This window comes from Lithobates pipiens, unplaced genomic scaffold, assembly GCF_037356315.1.
Source record: "Lithobates pipiens isolate NorthernLeopardFrog02 unplaced genomic scaffold, aLitPip1_a1.2 Scaffold_10, whole genome shotgun sequence".
NCBI classification, from domain to species: Eukaryota; Metazoa; Chordata; class Amphibia; order Anura; family Ranidae; genus Lithobates; species Lithobates pipiens.
Window position 1 is genome coordinate 219965206 of NW_027507686.1, and position 27005 is coordinate 219992210.

Genomic DNA, 27005 nt, shown 5'->3' on the forward strand with positions numbered 1-27005 from the left:
GTGCTTGGCCCTCTGCATTCCATATGGTTTTATTACTATTTCCAGCTGTAAAAAGAAACCCTTCTGTGTTGGCTTAAATGCCAGACTAATCCAAACTGTGGCTTTGTAGGATTGCTCATGGACTTTTGTGTATAGTGCAGTTTTTTTAGCTTTTTTTTTTTTTTTTTTCCCCCCTCAAAACTTTGCTTACAAAAAAGCTTTAAAAGTTACCCATAGAAGTATACACCCTGCAGCACTTTACAGAAAATACTGCTATATTGTCCTTGGGCTTACCATCTAAAGTCTCTAACACTCATATATAGACATGCTCACACCATAAATGGTACGATCTCTTTTAGATATACCAACAACTACATAGTCCTACGTATCCTACCTGATTGGATAGTTTTGGTAGGTCCTAACATTACATAGTTTTGGTAGTTCTAAAGGTATTTGTACAAAGATTGTGCAATCAGATTGTAACATGCATGGTGTTTTTAGGAGCGATTGGAAACCCCTGGAAGAAATAATCATAAATGTTAGAATGTTATACTTGCCATGCAAATGGAGCATGCTGGGAATTAATACCTAAATTCTGTCAAAACTTTTTTTGATTTTGAATAGAGAGGGATAGGTTAGAACCTCGCCTTTTGATTCTAATCCAAGTACTACATTTAGATAATACTGCAAGTGATGGAAAATCTCCCCTCTTACTACATAGTTGATGGGTGTTTGTGGTAACAGGAAGCCAGAAGAAATAACTTTAATAGGGACACAAGCAGCAGCAATAAAAAAATATCCAGTAGAGTGAGGAAAGTTTAGAACCCCTGCATGATTATCTTTGATTTTTTTCTTGTCTGTGTTCTCATGAGGGAGATTTTCCCGCACTTCCTGTTCTGTGGACAAGTACCAGACAGAATAGAAAGAATAGAGAAGTCAGCTTAGGGCTACATTATTGAGATCATGCTAAAGTAAAGTCTCCACAGTGGGGCACAGAATTTAAATCCCATTTTTTTTTTTTTTTTATAATCTGTATATGTACCATTTTCTTCTTTGGTCTGCTTGCATAACATTATTGATCCTCTTCATGGTGCCATTCTCTGCACCATTAACTTGTGAGCCCACTGGGGCTTGATGAGGAATAAGAAGTGGAGTGGTGCTGTGCTAGCTATGTTTTTGCAATACAGGAGGAAAGCACATTACTAAAAATTAACACTGGGTTTGGCTGTGAAGTTCTAACTCATCTCTACTTCCTTTAAAAAAAAAAAAAAAAGGCCAATGTTGATATTTAATCTTCATATCTGCAAGATCTAAGTGCTGGCCACGTATCCACTATATAGAAGATTACCATCAGTAAATACTGGCTTAAGCCATTTTGTAAATGGTGATGACATTTCTGTTTTTAGTAAAGCGGTAAACTTGGGCATTTCAAAAAAAAGAAAAGAAAAAAAATCCTCTGCAAAGGCAAAAATGTTTATAAAATGCTTCACATACTAGCACATTATGAACAAAGCCCCCAGCGGCTCGCTGACAGGGCTTCCATCATCACATCATCACCCGGTCTTCATACCAGGTTCATGGGCTCTGGCTGTATTAATGGCTGAGCTGCAAATGACTTTACTCCTGCATATGCATGTGGGAGTCACAACTCTGGCATGGAGCTCTGAAGGCACAGCACGAGTATGCCATCCCTTCAGTGTGTAAATATCTCCAGCCATGGTGCACAATGAAAACCTGTGGCCTTATGTACTTAAAGGCAGGCTTGATCCACCTGCTGGCTTGTATACATTTTTTTTTTTTTTTGGGCAGTTTCTAGGCATTTTGCCAAGCACCCCTGATGACACTTGAAGGCACCCTGGTTGAAAAAGATTGCTCTAGGTCAGTGATGGCAAACCTTGGCACCCCAGATGTTTTGGAACTACATTTCCTATGATGCTCATGCACTCTGCAATGTAGTGGAGTGTCTTGGGAAATGTAGTTCCAAAACATCTGGGGTGCCAAGCTTCGCCATCACTGCTCTAGGTTATTATAGGGCTACATAAGAGAAAGGGGGTTGTTCATTGAAAATGAGGCTTTGGTAAAGAAAAAAACTGGCCTTAATTATATTTCTAACTGATGAATTTACAATTTATTTACACAACCTGCACACCACACTGCTATCTGGCCTTCATACCCGGCACCCCTATCCTTCTTTTTTTTTTTTTCTCCGTTTCCTGGTACCATGTTCCACTCAGTTGACAGAGATGTTGGTGGGTTGCCTTGCCCTTTGATCAACATAAAGAAAAATGGAAAGAGGAAGAACGTGGAAGGAAATTGCACAACAAAACTCACAACATACCCTGCATAGCCTTTCAGGCACTGACAAAGAAAAAGTTGGAGGAAGTATAGACAATTTTCACTTCATTCTAAACTCTTTGTAGTTATATAATCATTTATCTAGAAATATATTCGTTAAAAAGTTATGTCCTTGTTTGAAAGCATTTTGACACGGTTCCCAATAAATGTTTACTGTACAAAATAAGGTCCGTTGGCATGGACCATAGGGTGAGTAAATGGATAGAAAACTGGCTACAAGGGCGAGTTCAGAGGGTGGTGATAAATAGGGAGTACTCGGAATGGTCAGGGGTGGGTAGTGGGGTCCCCCAGGGTTCTGTGCTGGGACCAATCCTGTTTCATTTGTTCATAAACGACCTGGAGGATGGGGTAAACAGTTCAGTCCTGTTTGCAGACAACACTAAGCTAAGCAGGGCAATAAGGTCTCCACAGGATGTGGTAACCTTGCAAGAAGATCTGAACAAATGAATGGGGTGGCCAACTACATGGCAAATGAGGTTTATTGTAGAAAAATGTAAAATAATGCATTTGGGTGGCAAAAATATCAATGCAATCTTGCACACTAGGGGGTGAACCTTTGGGGAATGTATGATGGAAAAGGACCTGGGGGTCCTAGTAGATGATAGGCTCAGCAATGGCATGCAATGCCAAGCTGCTGCTAACAACGCAAACAGCATTTTGGCATGCATTAAAAAGGGGATTATCTCCAGGGATAAAGTGATAATTTTCCCACTGTACAAGACTTTGGTCCGGCTGCACCTGAAGTATGCTGTCCAGTTCTGGGCACCAGTCCTCCGGAAGGATGTACTGGAAATGGAGCGAGTACAAAGAAGGGCAACAAATCTAATAAAGGGTCTGGAGGATATTAGTTATGAGGAAAGGTTGTGAGCACTGAACTTATTCTCTCTGGAGAAGAGACGCTTGAGAGGGGATATGATTTCAATATACAAATACCAAACTGGTGACCCCACAATAGGGAGAAAACTTTTGTGGAAGGGAGTTTAATAAGACACGTGGCCACACATTAAAATTAGAAGAAGAGAGGTTTAACAAGTCAGATAGAAGTCACCTTGAAGTAGTATAGGAACCTTTTCTAAAGTATGAGCGACTTCGGTAGTGCTAATTAAGACAGCTCTGATTGACTGACTAACCTAGGATTTCACGTGTCATGCGACTTGGGTCCTCGTGTCACATCCCAGGTCGTGGCAGTGTGAACCAAGCTTTAAACTGTGTAGATGCTTACAGGGAGAGAGAACACAGCGACGTCATCAATGTGCTGCCTCTTCTGTGGTGGTGGTGGTGGTGGTGGTGGTATCCATGCAGCTCTAACTGTAAATATGCATACAAGCGAAGTCCTGAGATTAAGGATTTTATTTTGGGTTCTGATTTTGATTTCAGAATAGTTTGTGGACGCATGCGTGTAGCAAGTAAAAATTAAAGGGTCAGTTTTCCTAGTGATTTCTACTATCTGTTAGATGCTGTAGTAGTAAGATTTCCCTGCTATATTTAGCCCCCCTGCCCAACTTCCTACTATTCTTTTTGAGTTTTAATATTGCAAAATATTTCCTCCTGTCTCCATACAATGAAGGCAGAGGACATCAAACGTGCCACAAAGAGGACATAAACTAATATCAAAACCCCACCAACATCTTCTTTTACAAAAAAAAAACACACCACAGAAAAATGGTTGCCGTATATGGTCATATTAGATTGGTGCATGAATAAAACATCCACAATTGGGAAGTGGATTGACGCTTGTCACAGTAATCTTGCATCTTCAGCATCCACGCCTTTTTTATGCAACCATTGTTCATATATGAAGATAACCTTACATCAATTTACAGTAGACCATATTACAAGCAATGTAATTACGTTGGACGCATTACAAACAAGATAATGATGGTAATTAAACAACTGAGTTCTGCAGAATCTCTCAATGTAGAATACACCAAGGGAAGTGAAAACGCCACTTTGAAGTTGTGGCTGGTATACAGACATGGGAACATTAAGTGGAACTTAAAGTGGAAGTAAACCCTGATGGGTTTACTTCCTCTTTGATTCCCTGCAAAGGTAAAACATAATGGACTACTATGCATCGCATAGTAGTCAATTATGTGTCACTTACCTGACACAGGGGCCAGCGAAATCACCGCTGGCTCCATCTTCTTGGTGGGTCTAGCTGCTCCAGCGCTGTCATTCGACTAAGCCGCGATGACGTCACTCCCGCTCATGCGCACGGGAGCCGCCACTCGCGGCATATCGCCGTTGACAGCGGCGCCTGTGTTTTAGCAAATATCTCCTAAACCGTGTAGGTTTAGGAGATATTTCTTGGACCTACAGGTAAGCCTTAATCTACCCTTACCTGTAGGCCAATGTGGTTTTTAAGGGTTTACAACCACTTTAACTGTATCTGTATCTAAGCACCGCAAACCGGAAATTTTATTTACTGTATATACTCGAGTATAGGCCGACCCGAATATAAGTCGAGGCACCTAATTTTACCACAAAAAAACTGGGAAAACATATTGACTCGAGTATAAGCCTAGGGTGGGAAAATGCAGCAGCTCCTGGGTAAACGGTGCCCATTTGCAGTTTCACTGTGCCCATCTGCAGCCGTACCTTTGATTTACTAAAACAGCGTGTCTCTCTTCTAACAAAGCCCCGTCTCCTCCTCATTTGTGATAGATGGAACACTGATGCAGTTTCCCAGCATTGTATCGGTGTTCCGTCTGTCACAGATGAGGAGGCGGGGGCTTTGTTACAGTGGACAGCCGAACAGACTGCATAACACTGTGGGAGACGCACGCTGTTTTAGTAATGAAAGGTACAGCTCACTCGAGTATAAGCCGGGGGGGGGGGGTGGTTTTCAGCCTAAAAAAATGGGCTGAAAAACTCGGCTTATACTTGAATATATACGGTAATTCTTTTTTTAATTCAAAACAACAAACTCAACCAACCATCCATTCATCCATGTTGTAATGTGATTTTGTATAATCACTTCTGAAATGCATACCCCCTCCCCCCCAGCATTTCTTTTTTTTTTTTTTTTTTTCCACGTCAGAGGTCGTGTGCTAGAGACTCATTCATATTGCCTCTCATCTATATCTCAGCACCATATCTCATCATCGTGGTTTATAATTCTTATTTTTACTGTTTTTTATTAAATAAACCCACAACAGTTACAAACCTTCCTAAATCATATCTAAACGACAACAATCTACCAATATTATTTATCTCTTACCCGCCCTACCCCTACCCATCCTAATCGCACCCCCCCGCCCCCCCCCTTCCCGTGGCGCTCCCAAACACCCATGTACTCAAACACGTCAATATACTACCGCTATATCTCCTATTCAATCTAATCTATAGGATGTCCCATCTCGGTTATCCAAGGGGTCCATATTCCCTTCCACTCTCTATAGTTTCCTCTCCTTACATACAGTGTCTTCTCTTTCCAGATTAGTTCATTAATGCATTGGGTCCATTCTCCTACTGTAGGGGCTCTTTCAGCTTGCCATCTTTGCATGATCAATCTGCGTGCCTGAAACAGGCATCTTACCACTGCCACCGTGACATATTTCCCTTCTCTCGGCTCTTGCCTACATCCCAATATGCACAAAATCGGATCCATTACCATTTCTAACTTAAAGATCCTATTAATACTCGCCAACACTTCCCTCCAATAACGAAAAAGCTTTGGGCAACGCCACAACATGTGTAGGAGATCTCCCTGTCCCTGACATCTAGGGCATCTATCATCTATCCTCCTACCAAACTGACGTAATTTTTTAGGTGTATAATAAGCCCTGTGCACCAACATCAACTGTGAGATCCTTTGGGAAGGGGAGATCGAGGTTACCGGCCCTAATTCCATTATTCTCCTCCACTGTGTATCTAATATTTCTCCTAAATCCTCTTCCCATTTCTTCTTCAAGTTCGGATGGACAATTTCCTGATTAGAATCCATACCTAATTGATTGTAAATACCTGAGATGGACCCCTTTACCTTATCTGTGGTGAGCAACTTCTGAAGTAGAGGTATTTTATCCCACAATGGCATATTTCCCCCAAATTGTGCTGCTAAGGCGTGTCTCACCCTCAGGTAGCTAAAGAATGAGTGTTGTGGTATATCATATACTTTTTTTAAATCCGAGAATGTCCTTAAGGCCCCATCATCATAAAGATGGATCAGTTTAGTTATACCCTTTTTTTCCCATGATTTAATCTTACCGATAATAAATATTTTCAGGTAAGTTTTTGTTGTCCCAAAGGGGTGTAGATTCTAACAACCCTGAAAAGCCCAGTTTTAATTTCACCGCTTTCCAAACCTTAACTAACATTTTAGTTATCGAGTTGTTATGTCGAAAGGAGTCGGCCTCCAGGACCTCGGCTATAAACTCGTGTGGGGCTCCTATCATTCTAATCCCCTCCTTTTAACTTCCTTCCCTGCTCCGAGTCATAACCCGCCAGATGCTGCATCTGCGCCGCCAAGTAGTAGCTCCTAGGATGAGGAACCGCTAGGCCTCCTCTATCTATTGGCATTTGCAGCGTCCGGAGTCGTATCCGGGCCGTGCCTTTCTTCCAGATAAGTTCCCGAAAAAGGGTCTCCAGTTTCTTAAACCATTTTTTACAGATCCATACCGGCGCATTATGCAAAACGTACAACAACTGCGGCAGCCAAATCATCTTGATCAAGCTGCAACGGCCCATTACTGAAAGCGGAAGTTTACTCCAGATGTCGCATTTGCACTTAAATTTATGCAGGAGGGGAATTAAATTTTTGTTGATATATTGATCAGGGTTCCGTGTCAAAAATATACCAAGGTACTTCAACGCATCTACCTCTCTTACCTTTATCCCCGGCGGCGAAAATGCAACATCCGGGGGGTCGACTCGGAGCAGCTCGGATTTCGCCCAGTTAATGGCCAGCCCTGAAAGATCTCCAAAGCTTTCTACTAAAATGACTGCCTGCGTCAGAGATGGACCAGTATCTCCCAGAAACAGTAACACATCGTCTGCGTATAGAGCTATCTTTTCCTATCTCTCTCCACTTCTTTGAAAAACCTTAATCCCAAAATTTGCCCTAATAGCTATGGCCAAAGGCTCTATGGCCAACGCAAAGAGCAGAGGGGACAGGGGACAACCCTGTCTTGTCACTCTGCTCATTTCGATCCTCTCAGAATACCTGCCGTTGGCCCTTACCCTAGCGCTAGGGGCATTATACATCTTTTTGATCCAGCCGATAAAGATGGGGCCCATTCCTACTTTCTCCAACACCCGCCACAGAAAGTTCCATTCTAAGCTGTAAAAAGCTTTTGTTACATCCAGAGACATTATAACCCTCTCTCCTGCATTCTCTGCTGGAATCTGCATATTTAGGAAGGTTCTTCTGATGTTCATACTAGTGGATCTTCCCGTAATAAACCCTGTTTGATCTGGGTGTACTAACTTTGTCATAAATTGATTCAACCTATTTGAAAGTACTTTAGCTAAAAAATTTTCATCCGCATTCAGTAGTGAAATTGGCCTGTACGAGGCTACTTCCAGCGGGTCCTTATCCGTTTTGGGGATCACTATAATCGTTGCCTCTGTCATTGATGCCGGTAAATGTTTCCCTTCCACTGAGTCTAATAGAGTTTTATACAACTCGGGGAGTAACAGTTCTCCATAGTATTTATATATTTCTACCGGGAGCCCGTCCGGGCCTGGAGCCTTATAATTTGGCATCCCGGCCACTGCCTGTTGAAGCTCGCTAAAGGTTATCGGGGCGTCTAAGATTTCCCGTTCCTCCCGAGTAAGAGTCGCCATTTCTAAATTTTCCAAGAAGCTATCCATTGCCCCTGCCTCGCCTGTACCTTGTGACTGGTACAGCTCCCTATAGTAATTTCCAAAGATTTCTACTATCTCTTCACTATTGCATGTTGTGACCCCATTTGAATTTCTAATGCTTGAAATGAGTGAAGGTGAAGAATCTGTCTTAACCAACTGTGCAAGCAATCTTCCCACCCCCTCTCCTTCTCCAAAATATCGCTGTTTCACAAAGATTCGTTTACTCTCTTCTTTTTTTACAATCGCTATTTTATAACCTTGTTGTTTATTTAACCAAATTTTTTGATTTTCTGGAGTTGGGTCCATGACATAGGCATTCTCTGCTTCTAAGAGTTCCTTCCTGATATTCTCCTCCCATATTCTGGATTTTCTCTTCATTCTTGCTACCTGTTGGATCAACACGCCCCTAGTAAACGCCTTTAGGGTATCCCAGACCACACTCATTGGCGCCGAGCCTGCATTAAAGCTTATAAATTCTCTTAATCTTAATTTGACTTCTGTTTCGTCCTTCATGAGTTCCAGCCAAAAAGGACTAATCTTCCAACACCCTTGAATTTTTTTAATCCCCGTGTTAAACACGACCCTCACCAAAGAGTGGTCTGAGACCCCTCTTGGCAAATATTCTATCTCCCTTATATTTTGTGCCATTTCCACATTTCCTATAACCATATCTATCCTAGACAGGGTACCATACGATCCTGACAAGCAGGAATATTGTTTAACTCTCGGGTGCCTCTCTCTCCAAAGATCCCTCAAACCTATTTCATTCAGGAAACAGCTCAGCCTAGTTTCACCCAAGTCCCCGGGCCGGACCTTAGGGGGGAACCTATCATAATTTACATCCAAGACTTCATTGAAGTCTCCCATCGCGATAATAGGAATGTCCTCTTTATCCCCAATAAATTCCATCAGTTTGTAGATAATTTCCATTTTAAACGGTGGGGGTATATATATATTTGCCAAAATACAGCTATTACCCTCAAGTTTACCAAACAGGAAAACATATCGCCCCAACTCATCTATGCTGGCATGGTTGCAGGAGAAACTCACCCCCTCCTTTATTAACACGCTTACCCCTCTTGAATAGGAGGAGTAAACTGAGTGGTATTGTTGTTGATATTTCCTGTTGTTTAACAGTGATTTAGACATATTGGTTAGGTGGGTCTCCTGCAAACATGCCAGCCCAATATCAAATCTCTCCAGCATAGCAAAAACTATCGCTTTTTTTGCTGGGGTACCCAAGCCCCTCACGTTCCAAGACCCGATATTAATAGATTTACCCTGCATCAGATTTACCATCTATTATAAAAGAAAACAAGCTAACAGACAGAGAACGCCACTCGACCAAGCAAGGAGGGGCTACATAAGGCTTATCAAGTATAGAGTCTACTAGGGTACCTATCTTCATTAAGTGCAGCCAACCAAATATCATAACCCATTGGTGTTTCCCAACTTTGTACCATAATAACACGCAATTAAATTTAACCCTAAGAAATATCTTGTAATAATGCTTTGTGTTCGTATTCTTTCTCTCCTGTGCATTTGACCTTCCACTTTCAAATTTCCCCTTCGCGTGTTTACTCTCTTGTGTAGTTATCGTGCTATTTTCCAATTCTACCTCCACGTGTTTGCTTTTTTCAAACAATTTTACTACTCCACCCAACCCACCTCCCTCCTCCAACCCTCCCATCCCTACCCCTCCAGACCCTCCTCCCTCCCCCAACCCGCCTTCCCGCCCATTTAATACCAAACCCTCCCTACCTTCCCCCCACCTAACAAGGTGTCCCCTACGGGAGTTTAACGTGACCGATCCATCCATAACCCTCCTCACACCCTGTCTCACAGACACCGCCACAGTGGTCCCCCCCTCCCCATCCTATAAACTACATTATCCAACCCAGAATTTATCAAACTCGCTTACAGTCACCCTCATTCACTATCTCCCCTCCCTTTCCCCTTGGCTACTCCGTAAGGACTCCTTGTTATCCTCCAGCCATTTCAGTGCTCCGGCTGCCGAGTCAAAAATCTGAACCCCAGACGGGGTTACCACTCGCAGTCTTGCTGGATATAAAAGGGCATATGTTAAGTTATATGACTGAAAAGTGGCTTTAATTGTCTGGAATTCCGCTCTGCGCCTCTGTAGGTCAGGAGAATAGTCTGGGTAAAAAGAGATCCTTGAACCATTAAAGGAAATATCCCCCAGCTCCCTTGCCTTACGCATTAATGTCACCTTATCCTTATAATTAAAAAACTTCAGCATTAGGGGTCTGGGGCGTCCCCCAGGCGGTGGTATTCTAGAAGGATACCGGTGGGCTCGCTCTATCGAGAAGAACGGTGAAAAACCTTCCTTTCCAAACTTGTCTGGTAACCATGACTCCAAGAATTTTATAGCGTCTGGGCCTTCACTTTTCTCAGGTAGCCCCAGGAGTCTAATGTTAACCCGGCGTGCTCTATTTTCTAACTCATCCATTTTAAAAGCGTAGCTGTCCAAGTTTTTCTGCATATTCTTAACCGTATGCTGTATTGGGTTTAAATCGTCCTCCAGCTGGCTTATTCTAACTTCCAGCTCCGCTGTTCTTTCAATTACTTTCTGGATGTCTTGTCGCACTAACAGTATATCCTCCTTCATTCCTGTTAGCTGAGCTGCCAGGTCTCCCAAAGACTGTTGGCATACATTAACCGCCTGTAATACATCCCTCAGGGTTGGGGCCTCCTCTTGCGGCCTACCAGGTCTATCAGACTCCAGTTCTCCTTGGGTGCCCCCCATGTTCTTCTTACTCTTGCCCTCAGGAGCTAGGATAGTCAATGAGGCCGCTTGGCCTTGGCTTTTTCTATCTGTGAGACCCCCGGAGTGAGATTTGGTTTGCACCGCCTGAACCCCTTTTATTGGTGTTTGGTCTGGGGTATGCATTGGAGTATGCACAAACCGTTCTAATTTTGCCGCGGCTGAACTTGCTGCCTGTGTGCTTTTTTCTTTTTCTTTAGAGGAGCGGAGATGTTGTGTCCCCTGCCCCTCCTGCTGCCACTGGTCCTCCCCCGCGGCGTCTAGACATATTTAATTATATAGGCCGTTCCCACAAAATAGAGCCTGGGATATAGCGGGAAGCTGGGGAACCAGTATCAAGGCCTCCCCAGGAGACCCCCAACTCCTTACCCTCTTCCCCTAATCCTCTAATCCTTTCCTACTGAAGCCCATTGTTTTAAAAAAAAAAAAAAAATGTTTCTGGCTGTGACCACCAATGACTACGTCCAGGAGTCCTTTAACCAATAGTAAGCGTGCCATTCAACAGTTGTATTTAGAGTGTCAATAAAATATCATTCAGGAGGTTTGAAAAAAAAAAGAAAGAAAAAATAATCTTTATCAGCCTCAGAGGAACAGAGCTGATAGCAGTTCAGTATATAACATTATAACTGTATAAGCCTTAAATCCCAGCACCGAGGAATGCACAACGAGGTATGGAACACAGGCGGAGTATAGATTGCATCCTGCTATCCCGTCTTCTATATACCAAAAATGGAACAGAAAAAACCCAGGTATAATGGTCTTTTTGACCAATCACAAATACAATCAATGGGCTAGGCTTAACTCCTCTCCTCTCATCGAGGAGGGATATTCTTCTTCTGCTATATTCCCCCACTGGGGGTACTCACGGCTACCGTAGGCTGGGAAATGAGGGCGTCTGGATGTTGCCCATGCCGGTCTATCCGTAGCTTCGGCCGTTAATGGCTGGCGCAGATTACCACACCTACGCTCCAACGATATCCCGGAAGTCCTCGGCCGGGCTCGCCATGCCTCTAGTAGTCTTCGGCCGTTTTCGGCCAGCTTCGGCTTATGCCGACACTTCCGACCTCCCGGTCCTCGGGTCTAGCTTTTCCCTAGGCTGTACGTCAAGCCATCCAGCGTGTAACTCTCGAAGATAGGGCGGGGAGGAGACAGAGCAGCGGCGTCTCACTCACCTCGGCCCAGCTACATCCTCCCGCTCACACCACACCCCCTCACACATCCGGTCACCTCCCCCCCCCCCCCCCAGCATTTCTAGCTGTGGCCATATTGGGTAGATGAATCATTCAGCGTTTACTTACTGGAATCCATTGGGCTCTTTCTGTAAAACTGTCCTAGAAAATCTTGCAGTATATGCAAGCTGCAGGTACACTTTTGCAAGGTGTGCAGGCACTAGGATGTGTCAAATATCATCAAATTTTGCTTCTAGTATCATTGCTAACAGATCTTCATATCCCAATGCCCCCAAGTCTTTACTGACTGACTGATTTTGTTTTTCTGTTTCCCTGCAGGTACCTAAAGCACACATTGGACCAGTATGTGGAAAGTGATTACACTTTGATCTACCTGCACCATGGCCTAACTAGTGAGAACAAGCCCTCTCTGGGTTGGCTAAGAGATGCGTACCGAGAGTTTGACCGCAAGTAAGAACATAACTGTATCAAAATAAAGAACAGTCTCCATTGGTCCATAGCAAATAATCAAAGTCTCCATTTTATTCTCCAGATATAAGGGAATAAAAAAGGTTCCAGGTAGTGAAAAACTTGCTTGCCCTCCCCTTTCTAACACACATTCCTATTGGCCAATAAAGCAGCCTATCATTTGTGAATTTGTGATGAAAAAATTGAAATGTCGGTAGCTGGACAAGTTAATAGACATGTCAGAGTTTTGCCGTTTTACGTCATTACATGGCCCCGTTCCCTGTCCACTGATGGGAAAAGTGCACTGCTGCAGTGGTGCTCAACAAGATATTCACTTTGAGGCATCACTTATTCCCTTTAAGGTCATCAAACCTGGACAAGGGGGCCACTCTTTACATCTAGAGGAAAAGAGGTCTTATCGCCAAATGCGGAAAGGCTTCTTCATAGTAAGAGCTGTGAAAATGTGGAATCCACTCCCTCAAAAACTGTTTCTGCAAGCTCAGTCGATTGTTTAAAAAAAAAAGCCTGAATTCTTTCCTAGATGCACAGAATATAAGGCCCCTTTCACACTGAGGCGTTTTTCAGGAGCTATAGCTTTAAAAATTGGCCCCCTTCACTCCAGTGTGAAAGCCTGAGGGCTTTCACACTGGAGCGGTGTGCTAGCAGGACGGTAGCATCTTTGGAGCGGTGTATTCACCGCTCTTACCCATTGAAATGGGGCAGCACGGCTATATCGCTGGCAAAGCGCCGCTGCAGCGCTTGAACGGTAACCCTTTTTAACCCTTTTTCGGCTGCTAGCGGGGGTTAAAACCGCCCCACTAGCGACCCAATACCGCCACTAAAATGACTATAAAGCGACATTAAAAATAGCGCTGCTTCACTGCCGACGCCGCTCCCGCCCCAGTGTGAAAGGGGCCTAACTGGATTATATTTCTAGATATAGTTGATCCAGGGAATATACAATCTCAACATCCCCCCCCCCCCCCCCCCCCCGCTCGAGCAAATTCGATGATGCTTTATTGTTGTGGTTTTTTTTTTTTGTCAGACTATGTAACTATGTAAATGGAGAGCCTGAAGTTGAACTTTAAGGTGCCTAGAGTCAACACAATATTTGCCTAGTCCAGTTGGAGCCACTCAGATCAGGAAATACATTTATTTATTAGAGGTACTTATAAAGCTCAGTCAATTTACGCAGCGCTTTCACATATATATGCTCTACATTCACATCAGTCCCTGCCCTCAGGGAGCTTGCAATCTAATGTCTCTCAACTCACATTCATTCATTCATTCATTCATACATACACATACTAGGGCCAATTTAGACAGGAGCCAATGAACCTACCAGCGTGTCTTTGGAGTGTGGGAGGAAACCGGAGCACTCAGAGGAAACCCACACAGGCACAGGGAGAACATGCAAACTCCATGCAGGCAGTGCAATGTTTTTGATTTAAACCAACAACCCTAGTGCTGCCAAGTGGAAGTGCTAGACCCTGTGCTGCCCTCAGAAATGACAGTGTGGACGCCCCCCAGCCTCTTCAGGTACTCCATGCCAAAGTTTATGAAGAAGGGAATTGATCATTCAGCTGGAATATCATAAGTGTTCATTATTTTTTTGTAGTGTTCTTTTTTTGTTTTGTTTTTCGCAAAATAATAGTGGTATTTGAGAATGCTCAGCTGTTCTGATATGAAGTGTAAATTTTACTAATTGGCCTGCTTTTAGGATAATTCCTGATATTAACAGGAAACTCATTTGCAGTGTTTATTCACCTTTGTTACCCTGCTGTGCTTTGGTAAGTGAGGAATCCAGCAGAGCTGGCACAGAGCAGTATACAAATGGAAAGGAATACAGCTGCCAGCTCTGCCTTTCATCTGTGCGGTGTCCATGGAGAAGGTCTTGTACAGGAAACACAAGTGCTCCATAACAGCTATTGAGAAGCCATTTGTTTATATCCCGTGACATCAGGAGAGAGGAAACTATGTGGAAGGAACGGTGCTGTGAAGTGTTTTTCTCTATTTTGTTTAGCAATAATATGGTTTCTTGCAGGCTAAACCGCACATCTGGTTATAGATCTGGTATTACTTTAGGAAGATCTGACCAACAATTAGTATTTTTTTTTTTTTTTTTTTTCATGAATGATTGATTGTGTCATAAACATGCACATCTTACCAAGCCGAATCCCCTGCCATAGGCCTAATTTTGGGAAACTGGTAGGGATCAGATGGGAAAAATCCATCCAGGCTGATTGTTTGTTTGTTTTTCTTCATTATTAAGGTGCTTTGGGTTTTCTGCAGACTTATGCAGGCCATACACGGTCGAATTTCGAACGAATTTTCTTTTCAAAATCAGAAAATTCGTTTTTTTTGTGATCCGATGATGCCACCATTGATTTTCGAAATTCGGCTGACCAAGCCTTCAATTTCACCTCGTATTGCTACAGAAAAGAATTTTCTTGGCTTGGAATCTTCTTTTCTCTCCGTACATTTTCTTTTCTCTCCGTACATTTTCTTTTCTCTCCGTACATTTTCTTTTATCTCCGTACATTTTCTTTTCTTATTACGTTTCTCGCACGATTCTCCCATCATTGATTAGAAAATCGTTAGTTTTTCTAAAAATTTCCAACATGTCCGATTCCTCAAATTTTATTTCCGCACGAAAATCGGCTGTTGCTGCAGCCCACTAATGGTGCGAAATTCATACGAAAATTCTTAGATACGATTTTCGAAAGAAAATTCTTTTTAAATTCGAACCGTGTATGGCCGGCATTAGGTTGCATTTTTTTCATATGCTTACCTCAAGCTACCATCAGTGCTTCAGTTTTACCTCATAGGCCTGATTTAAAGTGGTTCTAAAGGCTTAATGTGTTTTCCTTTTAAAAATAAAGGTTTATACTTGGTGGGTATAGAAAATAATCACCTACTGTTTAAAATCATCACCGTTTGTTGCTTTGCAGCCTGAAATCAAGACACGCTGTTTTTACTTTATTCAGCAACTTATAACATCCAAGTGAAAGATATAACGCCAACATGTCAGGAAAAAAAAATCAAGATCCAAATTACGGATTTAGAAAGGGGATCACCCCCTAATGTCAATGTTTTGTTGAACCACCTTTTGCTTTAATTTACAGCCTTTAGTCTGTTGGGATGTCTCTACTAACTTTGGCCATCTAGACTTTGAAATATTTGCCCACTGTTCTTTTCAGACCTGCTTAAGTTCAGTTCAGTTTGATGGTGACCGTTTGTGGACTGCAGTCTTCAAGTCATTCCACAGATTTTCAATGGGGCTTAAAGAGGAAGTAAAGACAAACAAAAAAAATAAACTAAAATACGCCCTGCAAGGCAAAGGCATAATGAGCTAGTATGCATAGCACTCAGGCACTTGCCTGAGATGGAAGACCCCTAAGCGACATTATCCTCCGACGCCGCCATCTATCCCGGAGTGACTTCCAGGTATCGCAGCGCCATGGCTGGAGCCGCAATGACGTCACTCCCGTGCATGCCGCCACTAATGGCATGCTCAGTGCGCCTGCGTGCCGCTGTCTAAGGAGCATGCGCCGTAGACAGCAGTGTCTGTCTTTTGCACCTACAGGTAAGCCTTAATCTAGACTTACCTGTAGGTAAAAGTGGTCTGTAAGGGTTTACAACCACTTTAAGTCTGGCTAGGTCATGCAAGGACATTTTACCTTTTTCTCCTTCAACCACTGTGTGATCATTTTTTGCTGTGTGCTTTGGGACATTGTCATGTTGGCAGGTGAACTTTCTTCCCATTTAACAACTTTTTGTCAGAGGGCAGCAGATTTTCCTCATGAATTTGATGGTATTTTTCTCCATCCATTTTTCCTTCTACCCTGACAAGTGCTCCTGTCCCTGCTGCAAAAAATCACCCCTATAACAGGATATTTCCACCTCCATGCTTTATTGTAGGAATGGTGTTATTTGGATGGTGAGCTGTATTGGATTTTTGCAAGACATGTATGTTTGGTTTTGAAGCCAAATAATTAAATTTTTGTCTCATCTTACCATAACACCTTTTTCCATGTGTCCTGACTGCATGTGGCCTTTCTTGACGAGTGGCTTTTTTCTTCCAACCCTCCCATACAAGCCACATTTGTGATCTTGTTGTCACATGCACACAATGACCACTCTTTGTCATAAATTCCTGCAACTGCTTCAGAGATGCTGTAAGCCTCTCTGACCAGTTTCTTCTTGTCCCTTTCATACAGTTTGGAGCGACATGCTCGTGCAAGGAGGGTCTGGTTTGTGCCACATACCTACCACTTCTTTAATCTACTTCACCGTGCTTCTAGGCATTGATAAAGCCTTATATATGTTGTTTTTTTTTTTCGGACTTGTGCCTGTCCACAATTTAATCCCGGAGCTCTTTTGACAGAGAATTGCCACCCATAGTTGATTGTTTGCTTCAGTTGCACTACCAGGGGCTGAAATGCTCCAGGAAAGCCATTTTCATGCTGAGCTAATCAAAATAATCACAGATGAAAGTCAAATTGCACATTGAGAAGGTGAATAGCTACATCTGATTGAGTTCACAAGTCATTTTTAAGAGGGGGTGATCCTTTTTCCAATTTGGTGATTGTGTTTTTGAATTTATTTAGCTATGACATGTTGCTGTTTTCACTTTCACATCTTTCACTTGGATGTTATAAGTTGCACTAAGTAAATACAGCTGGATAAAATAAAATGGTGTCTGTCTTCATTTTGGCTGCAAAGCAACAACATTTGATTATTTTAAAGGTGGGAGATTTTTTTTCCATACCCACTGCAGCTGCTCTGTGCAATGGTATTGCACAGAAAGGTCTCTTACCTCCTGTTCTGGATTCCCCCGCCTGCGCTTTTTTCTCCTCCTCTCTTCCGAGTGCCCCTATTGCAAGCTGGCTGCTGTGGGGCACTCCTGCAGGTGCGCTCCTGAGCACTGGACTGTGTGCTTCTATAGACCGACACTGTGGCTCAGCCTTGTCCCCTGCTCCCTCCTTTGCGGGATTTGACTGATAGCAACAGGAGGCAATTGCTTTTCTCAGTGAAGCCTGTGAGAAGAGAAAGTGGGTAGAGAAGACTTGCAACCCTGCACAGCACTGGAGGACTCCGTTAAGATGGTGGGGAATTGGTTAGTGGGGTTTTTTTTTTTTTTTTTTTTTACCTTAATTCAGAGAATGCGTTAGCTGGCCGTAAACAGTTAGAATCTCTGCTGGTTCACCAGCAACCGGCTGAGATTTTAACCATGTATGGACAGGGTGGATGTACCCAAGTTGATCAAGCAATTTACTTGGGTGCAACCAGCCTGACAAATTTTACATGCAGTTATTGTAAACAGCTGTTAGAGCTGTTATCAATTGTCGCTGTCTTCTCCCAGTGGGAACAGCTTGCTTGCACCCTCTCTGCCGGGAAAAAACAATGGCTCAGCATGAGGGATTTCCCTGTCAACACTGTCTGAATCTGTGGTTGCAGGAAAGAAATTTCAGCGTCTCTTGGCCAGCCTTGAAGTGGTTTTGCCTTTTTTATTACCTGGATTACACCCTGATTGGTGAGTCAGCAATTACAGGATTGCTGTGTCTATTTCTGTATCCAGAGTCGCAGCTTTCACATGATTGTGAGTTACAGGCAATCCCACTTTTGTTGGTTGTAAAGGCAGAATGTTTTTTTTTTTTTTTCTTAATGCATTCTATGTATTAAGATTAAAAGCCTTCTGCGTGCAGCAGCACCCCTAATACTTACCTGAGCCCCATCTTTATCCAGCGATGTCCCTCGGCCCTCTGGGGCTGTCCCCCCTGATTTAGCTGAGACACAGCAGCGGCACCATTGGCTCCAGCTGCTGTCAATCAAAGTCAGTTTGCCAATCAGGAGAGAGAGGGGGCAGTGCCAAACAGCAGCTCAGTGTCTAAATGGATACACAGAGCTGCAACTTGGCTCTGGTGCCTCTATAGCAAGCTGCTTGCTGTGGGGGCACTAGACAGGAGGGAGGGGCCAGGAGCGGCAAAGAGGGCCCGAGAAGAGGAGGATCCACGTTAAAGTAAAAAAAAAACACCATGACTTTAGAATCACTTTAATTAAACCGTGTACAATTTTTCTTTCCTCTTTCAATGCAGTTCTATTCATTGCAGAGGAGCTACGTTGTGATGCGCTTTACCCATTGCCCAGACAAAATGAATGGACTGCATGTTGTGGTGTGAACTGACTCCATAGAAGGCAAGGCATTTTGCCTTGATTATGGGCTGCACTGGAAATGGCTGCCAGCATAGTCCTACTAAAATCAATTCACCTAAAAAAAAAAAAATAAAAAAAAAATTGTATTTGCTTATGGTGAATGCTGGAATGTTAATGCAACTCTGTTGTATACAAAAAAAAAAGTCCTCCCTGCAAAGAAATGCATTAGTAGTTAGCAGCACTCTCTGTGTTCATGACATAAGCTTGCTGGAGAATCTTTAGCATCAAGCATACTTCAGGATGTTCCTGGTTCCGCATTGCACTCTGTGGTTCCTACACAGGGGCCGCCTGGAGGAACCACAAGCGCCGGGCACTCCTGAGTGTTAGATGCAGAAGATTTTTCAACAAGCTGGAAGACAAAAGCATTTAATGGTACAGCAGGGATAAATAGTAATGCGTTTCCTTGCTGGGTGACTTTTTTTTTTTTTTTTTTTTTTTAAAGCAGTAACAGAGCTACAAATGCAGAACAAATGTCTGAATATATGTATAGGAGCTGTTTTACCTTCCAAAGGATTTATAGTTGTGTTCAGCCAGTCTGAGGATTCCACTGTGCCGTCTGCATCACAAATCTCCACTACAGACTACATTGCTTACAAATGGTAGAGCCTGGTTCTTGACCTGGCACAGCCTGTGACTAGATGATGAAGCAGCAGCTGCTGACTTAACATTGTGCTCTTTAAAACCACAACAAAGCTGTAGGGCCTTGACTGGTTCAGAGTGCAGACCCTTCCTCCCACAGTCTGACTGCTGATGTGTAGGTGATTATAGGATGTTGACATCAGAACAGGTTCAGTTACTTAAAGGGGTTGTAAACCCTCGTGTTTTTTCACCTTAATGCATCCCATATTCCAGGCCAAGTGAGCAAGTCAGACATATCAGTTAGAGTACCTTAAACGCTTGCCGACCGCCTCACGTCGATATACGTCGGCAGAAGGTCTTGTACAGGCAGAATCGCGTACCTGTACATTGCCCTTTAAGAGGCGGCCAGTGGGCACGCGCACGCCGTGGCAAGCTCCGTGAGTCGGGTCGCCGGTCCCGCGGACTCTATCACCACGGGGATACCCGCGATCGCCTCACTGGGAGGAAGAACAGGGAGATGCTAATGTAAGCAAGCATCTCCATGTTCTGCCTAGTGACAGTGTCACTGATCTCTGCTCTCTGTGATCGGAGCAAAGATCAGTGACGTGTCACACGTAGCCACGCCCCCCACAGTTGGAAACACGCCCCTAGGATACACTTAACCCCTACACTGCCACCTAGTGGTTAACCCCTTCACTGCCAGTGTCATTTACACAGGAATTGGTGCATTTGTATAGCACTGATTGCTGTATAAATGACAATGGTCCCAAAAATGTCCGATGCGTCTGCCATAATGTCGCAGTCATGATAAAAATTGCTGATCGCCGCCATTTAAAAAAATAATAATAATAATAAAAATGCCATAACAATCCCCTATTTTGTAAACCCTATAACTTTTGCGCGAACCAATCAATAATCGCTTATTGCAATTTTGTTTTAATTTTTTTTTTTTTTTTTTTTTTTTTAACCAAAAATATTTTTTTTTTCACAATTGTCGCTCTTTTTTTGTTTATAGCGCAAAAAAATAAAAATCGCAGGGGTGATCAACTACCACCAAAAGAAAGCTCTATTTGTGGGGAAAAAAGTACGTCCATTTTGTTTGGGAGCCACGTCGCATGACCGCGCAGTTGTCAGTTAAAGCGATGCAGTGTCGAATCGCAAAAAGTGCTCTGTTCAGGAAGGGGGTAAATTCTTCCAGGGCTGAAGTGGTTAAACTGACTAGCCAAGTCTCAAGCTTCCAAAATTAAAGTGGTTGTTAACGCACATCTTTTTAAAAAAACACATTATATAATTTTCCAAAACCATGTAATATGAGGTCAAACCTGAACACATTCAATTTGTATGCAATCAGGCAGGCCCTTGCACTACATAGTTGAAGAAGAATCTAAAGAAAATTGAACATGAAAAAGTGTAGCCAGGTTTACTTGTTCTGTGTAATGGTTTTTGCACGGAGCAGCCCTGATCTAGAGTCCCCCACCAAGGCTCCTGGCTCCCCTGCTTAATGCACACTATAGCAATCTGCTTGCTATGGAGGCACTCATGTAGGCTTGCTCCTGAGCCGTCTGTGTGCACGGCTTGGCCCCTCCCTCCCGCTGTCTCCTCACTGGCTGTGATTGACTGGCTCCCGCTGCTGTGTCAGGGCCAAGCGGGAGTGTGCAATCCGCTGCTCTTGTGTCAAGTAAGTAGGAGGCCCCTCAGAAACAGGTTTTATTACCTGAATGCAAAGAAAGTATAGAAAAATAACCTTCAGCCTTAACAACCACGTCAAGCTAGAAACAAGGTAAAAATAAAAGGGGGGGGGGGGCGGGGGGGATTGGAAGCTAGAAGTAGGACATAACAAGAGAAAAGGGCAAAGTGGAGATGGGGTTTCCATCTGGGACACAGATCTGAACACTATACGAGTGTGTCTATAAGGTAGTAAGGGTAGCTGGATCCAGGTTAGGCAGAGTATAACAGAGCCAGGGTGCTCAAACCAATTTTCAGCTTTCGGTGTTCTCACACTTTGACAATTACTCAGTCATGCAACACTGTACCCATATGAAATTTTTATCCTTTTTTTCCACACAAAGCTTTCTTTTGGTGGTATTTGATTACCGCTGGGTTTTTTTTTTTTGCGCTATTAATCAAAAAAGACAGAAAATTTGGTTAAAAAAATAACTAAAATTCTTTGTTTCTTTTAAAATGTATTGGCACTGAGCAGCGCTGTGGGCACTTCACATCCAGCCCACAGCACTGCTGCCATCTCTCCCCCTCTCACTGTACCGATCGGTACAGAGAGGGGAGGAAGGAACCGGCGTCGTGACGTGACGCTGGTTTGTTTACAAGTGATCGTTCCGTCATTAGGGGGAGCGATCCCGTGGTAAATGGCCACTATCGGCGGCCGTTTACCGTGATGCGGATGTTCCTGGGGGTGCATGGGAGCAAGATTTTGGGAATAAGTCGACCGCGCTGTAGCCGTCTTTCGGCTATGGCCCGGTCAGCATGTGGTTAAGAGAAGTATGGGTTTGTTGGCTTTTTTTAATTTTTTTTTTTTTTTTTTTTTTTTAATTCACACTCGCCTTGGTGGATGGAGCATCAGACCGATGCTGCATCTGTCCCCTGGCATCTCTGCACTGAGAACCGAACCACTGAACATCGCTGATGGCTCGGGTTTTCACAGATCCCCAAGAGGAGAGCTGCTGACTGTCAGTCAGCGTCTCTCCTCTCTGCTTCTCCATGTTCATTGGAGTGCTGAGTTGTGAAGGGGCGGGAAGAGGCCGTTTCAGCGGCTCACTGAGCAGCTGGCGGATCCAGACTTGGAAGTCAGGATGACGCTGTGCCTTGACTGATGGCAGTAATGTCAGCAGAGAGCGGACTCCAGACCTGGTCACAGGAGTGCAAAACGAATTGCACTCCTGTGACCCAGAGGAGAAGCTCAGCCTAAAAAGCTCAGCCTGGACTTCTCCTCTTTTAAGTGAATTTGGTTGTGAATCAGTAGGAATGTTTGACAGATTTTCATTAACAAGTAATGTATTAATACACATTTTAACCTCAGCTAAATCATTTCTAGGCCTGTTCCTTTGTTTTAGAGATGCAAAAACTGCTTACAAATGGGGGAAGCCTGGAAATCAAACGCAAAAGATCTTGTTTATAAGTAAGACTCCTTGAGCAGCTACCTAGTGACCCTCACAGGGGAATGTACTCTGAAAATAAACTGAGTGCTTCTAAAAATATCAATAGATCCAGATTTAGAAAATGAATCGATGTAAAATGCTTCCTTTTTGCAGGTGGTTGGGGAAAATACAAACAGACCTGGATATTGATTATTAACCTTGTATGTATCCCAAAATGTATTTACAATGATCTTCAATCGCTAATAGATAAAATAATTGAATGTCTAGAGGTAGCTGCATTTGGCAGCAGAAATGTACCTACAGGAAAGTGCTCACCAGGTGTTAAAGCTGAGAATAATATCACTCGGCTCAAGCCCAAATTATTGGTGCGTTTCCACGCACAAACTAGAAGGTGTCATTGCTACCAGGCTTCATAGAATAAGAGTCCAAGTTTAGTAAAATTTGTAAAAACTCATCTGTTTCAGAGTGTACCTCAGGAGCTACAGACCATGAATAAAACATGATTTGCTGTGATACATAGTATTCTGTTTTCCTGGCCACCTGCAAGGGTAAACATTTTACATTGTTACTCTTTCTACATCTTAATATATTGATACTCTTCACAGTGCCTGGTTTCTTCTGTTTCTTTTCAGTGTACACTGGTAAAATGCTACATAGACTTTGCAAAATGCAAGTAATGGACTCTAGCTGTAATAGTAGTAGTAGTAAAGGAGGAGTATCGGACAGGGTTTTCTGCCTGACCGTGAGACCCGAAGTTGACTGCAAAAGGGCCATTACTGGGTCTTTTGGAATAAAAATATCTAGAGATGGCCAAGGATTCTAGATCAAAAAGAAATCCTATTTAGGCGAAACCACAAGACCTGGAAGGAACGCCTGTAGTTGGAGGGGACTGTGCAAGATGGTCTAACTGGTGTCCCCAAGAGATGTAACTGAAGTGTTAACTTTGTTTGTTCTTGTCTTCGCAGATACAAGAAGAACATCAAGGCTTTGTACATTGTCCACCCCACCATGTTTATCAAGACCTTACTGGTTCTGTTTAAACCTATTATCAGGTGAGGCTTCTAAATGTTGTGTCTTACAAAGACCAAAAATACACTATGAGGCCATCTCTATGAACAGCTGACATTTTGATACAGATTATGGTAGCCCATATCTGGTCTACTTTTGCCATACCACCAGCTTTTCTCATTTTTATCTCGTTAGTCCAGAGGGAATGAAAGAGGCAATTATTAATAATAATATTATACCAGATTTGTATAGCGCTGACAGTTTTTACGCAGCACTTTACAAGATTAGGGCAGACAGCACAATTACAATACAATTCAATACAGGGGGGAATCAGAGGGCCCTGCTCGTTAGAGCTTACAATCTAGGAGGCAATCTTGTTGGTTGCTGAGGGAAACAAGCACTAGTCTTCTATTCATTATTTAATCAAAAAGACTGTAATTGAAAACCAGAAACAAGTTTTAAACAGACGCTGTCAACTTTCCCAAGTAAGGGCTACACACCTCTGTAATTTGGTAGTAATGCTGTTAAAGGAAAGTAGGAGAGATGGGCTACGCATGTACTTTGTTCTTACAGAAATGGACATTTTAGTGCATTTGTTGGTGTGTGAAGTCATGTTTATAGGCAATTCAAGCTAGAGTAGAATACGAAACTACCTCCATACACTCTAGGCCACAAAGCTTCATTAACAAAATAGGAAATGATAGTAAACCATAATGGTAATATGAAATTTTTCATTTTGTTTTCCAGCTTCAAGTTTGGTCGAAAGATATTTTATGCAAATTATCTGACTGAATTGGAGGAGATTGTCAAATTGGAGCATTTGGGGATTCCAAAATCAGTACTAGAGTAAGAATTTTGGACATATGTGAACTGAAAACTGTGAACTGCAGGTCAGCTGAATACATTGAGAAGATTTAGGAAATGATTTCTTGCAGACTTTGCCAAATTCTGTCCTGTATATATTTTGATGTAGGCCATTTTGTCACACTTGTCAAAACTGTTCTTGTTGAAGACTGGCTTTTTTTTTTTTTTTTTTTTTATAACTGCACGATCAGGCCTAGGGTTACAGTAGGAAATATTGCACCTACAGCATACCCATAAGGGTGCATATAAATTTGCAAAGTGTTTTTGCTCTATTTCAATACAACAGGCTGAGTACAATTTCTGTGCGAGTTTATGGGAAAGACAGACTGTTACGGGAGCAGGGGAAAATAAAAAATCTAGACTATAGCCGAAGTTTTGCCATGGTTTTCCAGGAATAGAATGTAAAGGAGATTAACAGCCAAAACTCGATCGTGACCCGTTTTTGGCAGATGGGCCTGAGGGCTGCTGTCGGTTCACATCAGAGCTGGTCCAGGCTCTGGAAAGATCGCAACCATATGGTCAGGATCTGTCTACATGCCTAGACCGGCACTGGGCTCAGCCTCTCACTGAGTCGCTGAGAGCCTGAGCCAGCCACTCCCGTCCTCTCCCTCCACAGCCCAGCACTCCAGCGAGCGGGGGGGGGGGGGGGGGGCAGAGCAGAGAGCCGGTTAATGAGTCACCAGCTCGGTTCTCAATGTTCAAACCGGCGGAGGACAGATGCAGCATTCCACCTTGGTAAGTATGGTTCTCCTTTTCGATTACATTTTTATGGCAGTAATAGATCATGACTGCAAGTAGGTTGCATAGTTATATATATATATATATATATATATATATATATATATATATATATATATATATATATATATATATATATATATATATATATATATATATATATATATATATATATATATATATATATATATAATATATTTATATATCTATTTTTTTTTTTTTTTTTTTTTTTTTTTTAAAGCCTAGTACACATGAGCCGAATGTCAGGTGACATCGGCCGGTTCAATAAAAAAACAATCGATTCAATAACTTTTGGTCTGTGTGTCCAGACCAGAGTGTTCTGGCGGGGGGGGGGCTTCCCCCTGTCAGAAAACCTAAAGAACAGCAGGGGAGATTGCTGTACTAACGTCGGATCGTTAGTACAGTGGCTCCGACTGGAACTGTCAGCTGGTTGAAGGAAAAAAAATTAGTGGTGTGTACCAGGCTTTACAGATGGATGAAGCGGTAGCCACATGTAAGCCAGTCCATTTTCTCACATGTAGACGGTGACAAAGAACGCTGCAGAGCTGAGCAGGTAATGGTGCAGTCAGGGTGGCAGTGGGATGTAAATCGTAGGAATATCTTTTTTTTTATCTGGCAAGAAAAACTATTCCAATAAATGCATTTTCAACATTGCCTGGAGCTTTGCATATAGGGTCTGTCTAGTCAGAAATAATTGAACCTAGTGGACTAAATCAGCCCAATTTTTTTATGTCTTGCATAATCTAGTGGGGAGATTCCTGCCATATTCCTGATGCTGTCCGTTTAGGTGTTCTATGTGTTTCAGAACCTCTTGTTGAGTGAGAAAGGGAACTTCTTACAAGGGCAATGGCAGGTGTGTAGACACTAGAACTTGTCCCTGAGAGATAAAGGAAAATGAAAATGTGGCTTCAAGGAACATTTCTATTGACAACCTCTCTTGACAGATCATTTTACCCCTTGCCCATTGATGATTTTCCCTATGCTTCCCTGTCTTTCTCTTTGTCAAAGCCCTCAGAGACACTTGGTACTTTAGGAACGGAGAAACATAATGACTTTCTCCCCTTATTCCTGATACGCAGTGCTTGGGCCTGAGTGGTCAATCACCAAGCTAAGACACTTTCACAAGGTGAGGGGGAGAAGGTCATTAACTATGTAGTGTGTCAGTGGGTGAGGTGTGTGGCCTGTCAAGAGAACACAGCCCTGAATGGGGGAAAAAATATTATCTAACTTTTCAGCATCTGCCGAAAATTAAAATATCAGTTTTGAGTCGACTGACCTATTAGATAGCAAATATTTTTGGGCCATAAGCTTGGTTTTCAAGAAAATTTATTTTCCTGAACTTTTTCCTTTTACTCAAGGTATGACAAGCTTATCCGCTCTACAATGAAGCCTCCATCCGCCAACCAAAAGGCTGCTCCCCCTCGGCCGCCTCTGCCTAACCAGCAGTTTGGTGTCTCTCTGCAGCTGTAAGTATTTTGCAATTGCTCTGCCTCTGCTGTCTTCGAATACCCACTCTTACCTCCCCCATTTTTCCATGCAGGCTGAGGGAGAAGCGCCCAGGCAATGAGAAGATTCCCCAGGTTGTACAGGAAACGGTGAGCTATCTTCGGCAGAATGGTAAGCAGTCTGAAAATCTTGTATCTCTCATGGCTTTAGCCTTTTTACAACGTATTCCTTCACATTATACAAAAGTGATTTAAACCCCTGTTGGATTTTGTATAAAATCTGACATCTGATTGTGTTCATCAGACATTGTTCTTTGTTAAAGTGGTTGTAAAGACAGAAGGGTTTTCTTTTCTCCCTCTGTGTCCAGCAATGTCCAAGAGTGTCTCAGCCACCTGAGATTCTCCCTCCTGATTGGCAGAGACACAGCAGTGGCGCCATTGACTGCCGCTGCAGTTA

The 27005-nt window shown here is 43.0% G+C and overlaps 1 protein-coding gene across 2 annotated transcripts in view; it reads left to right on the forward strand.

The window, feature by feature from the left end:
• ARHGAP1 (Rho GTPase activating protein 1) overlaps positions 1-27005 on the forward strand; it is a 109465-nt gene that overhangs the window by 50150 nt on the left and 32310 nt on the right. For both annotated transcript variants that reach the window (XM_077461507.1, XM_077461516.1), the window contains exons 5-9: positions 12436-12567; positions 23438-23524; positions 24228-24326; positions 26462-26569; positions 26644-26720. In XM_077461507.1, coding sequence (XP_077317633.1) covers positions 12436-12567; positions 23438-23524; positions 24228-24326; positions 26462-26569; positions 26644-26720 — 503 coding nt within the window. The remainder of the gene's footprint in view (positions 1-12435; positions 12568-23437; positions 23525-24227; positions 24327-26461; positions 26570-26643; positions 26721-27005) is intronic.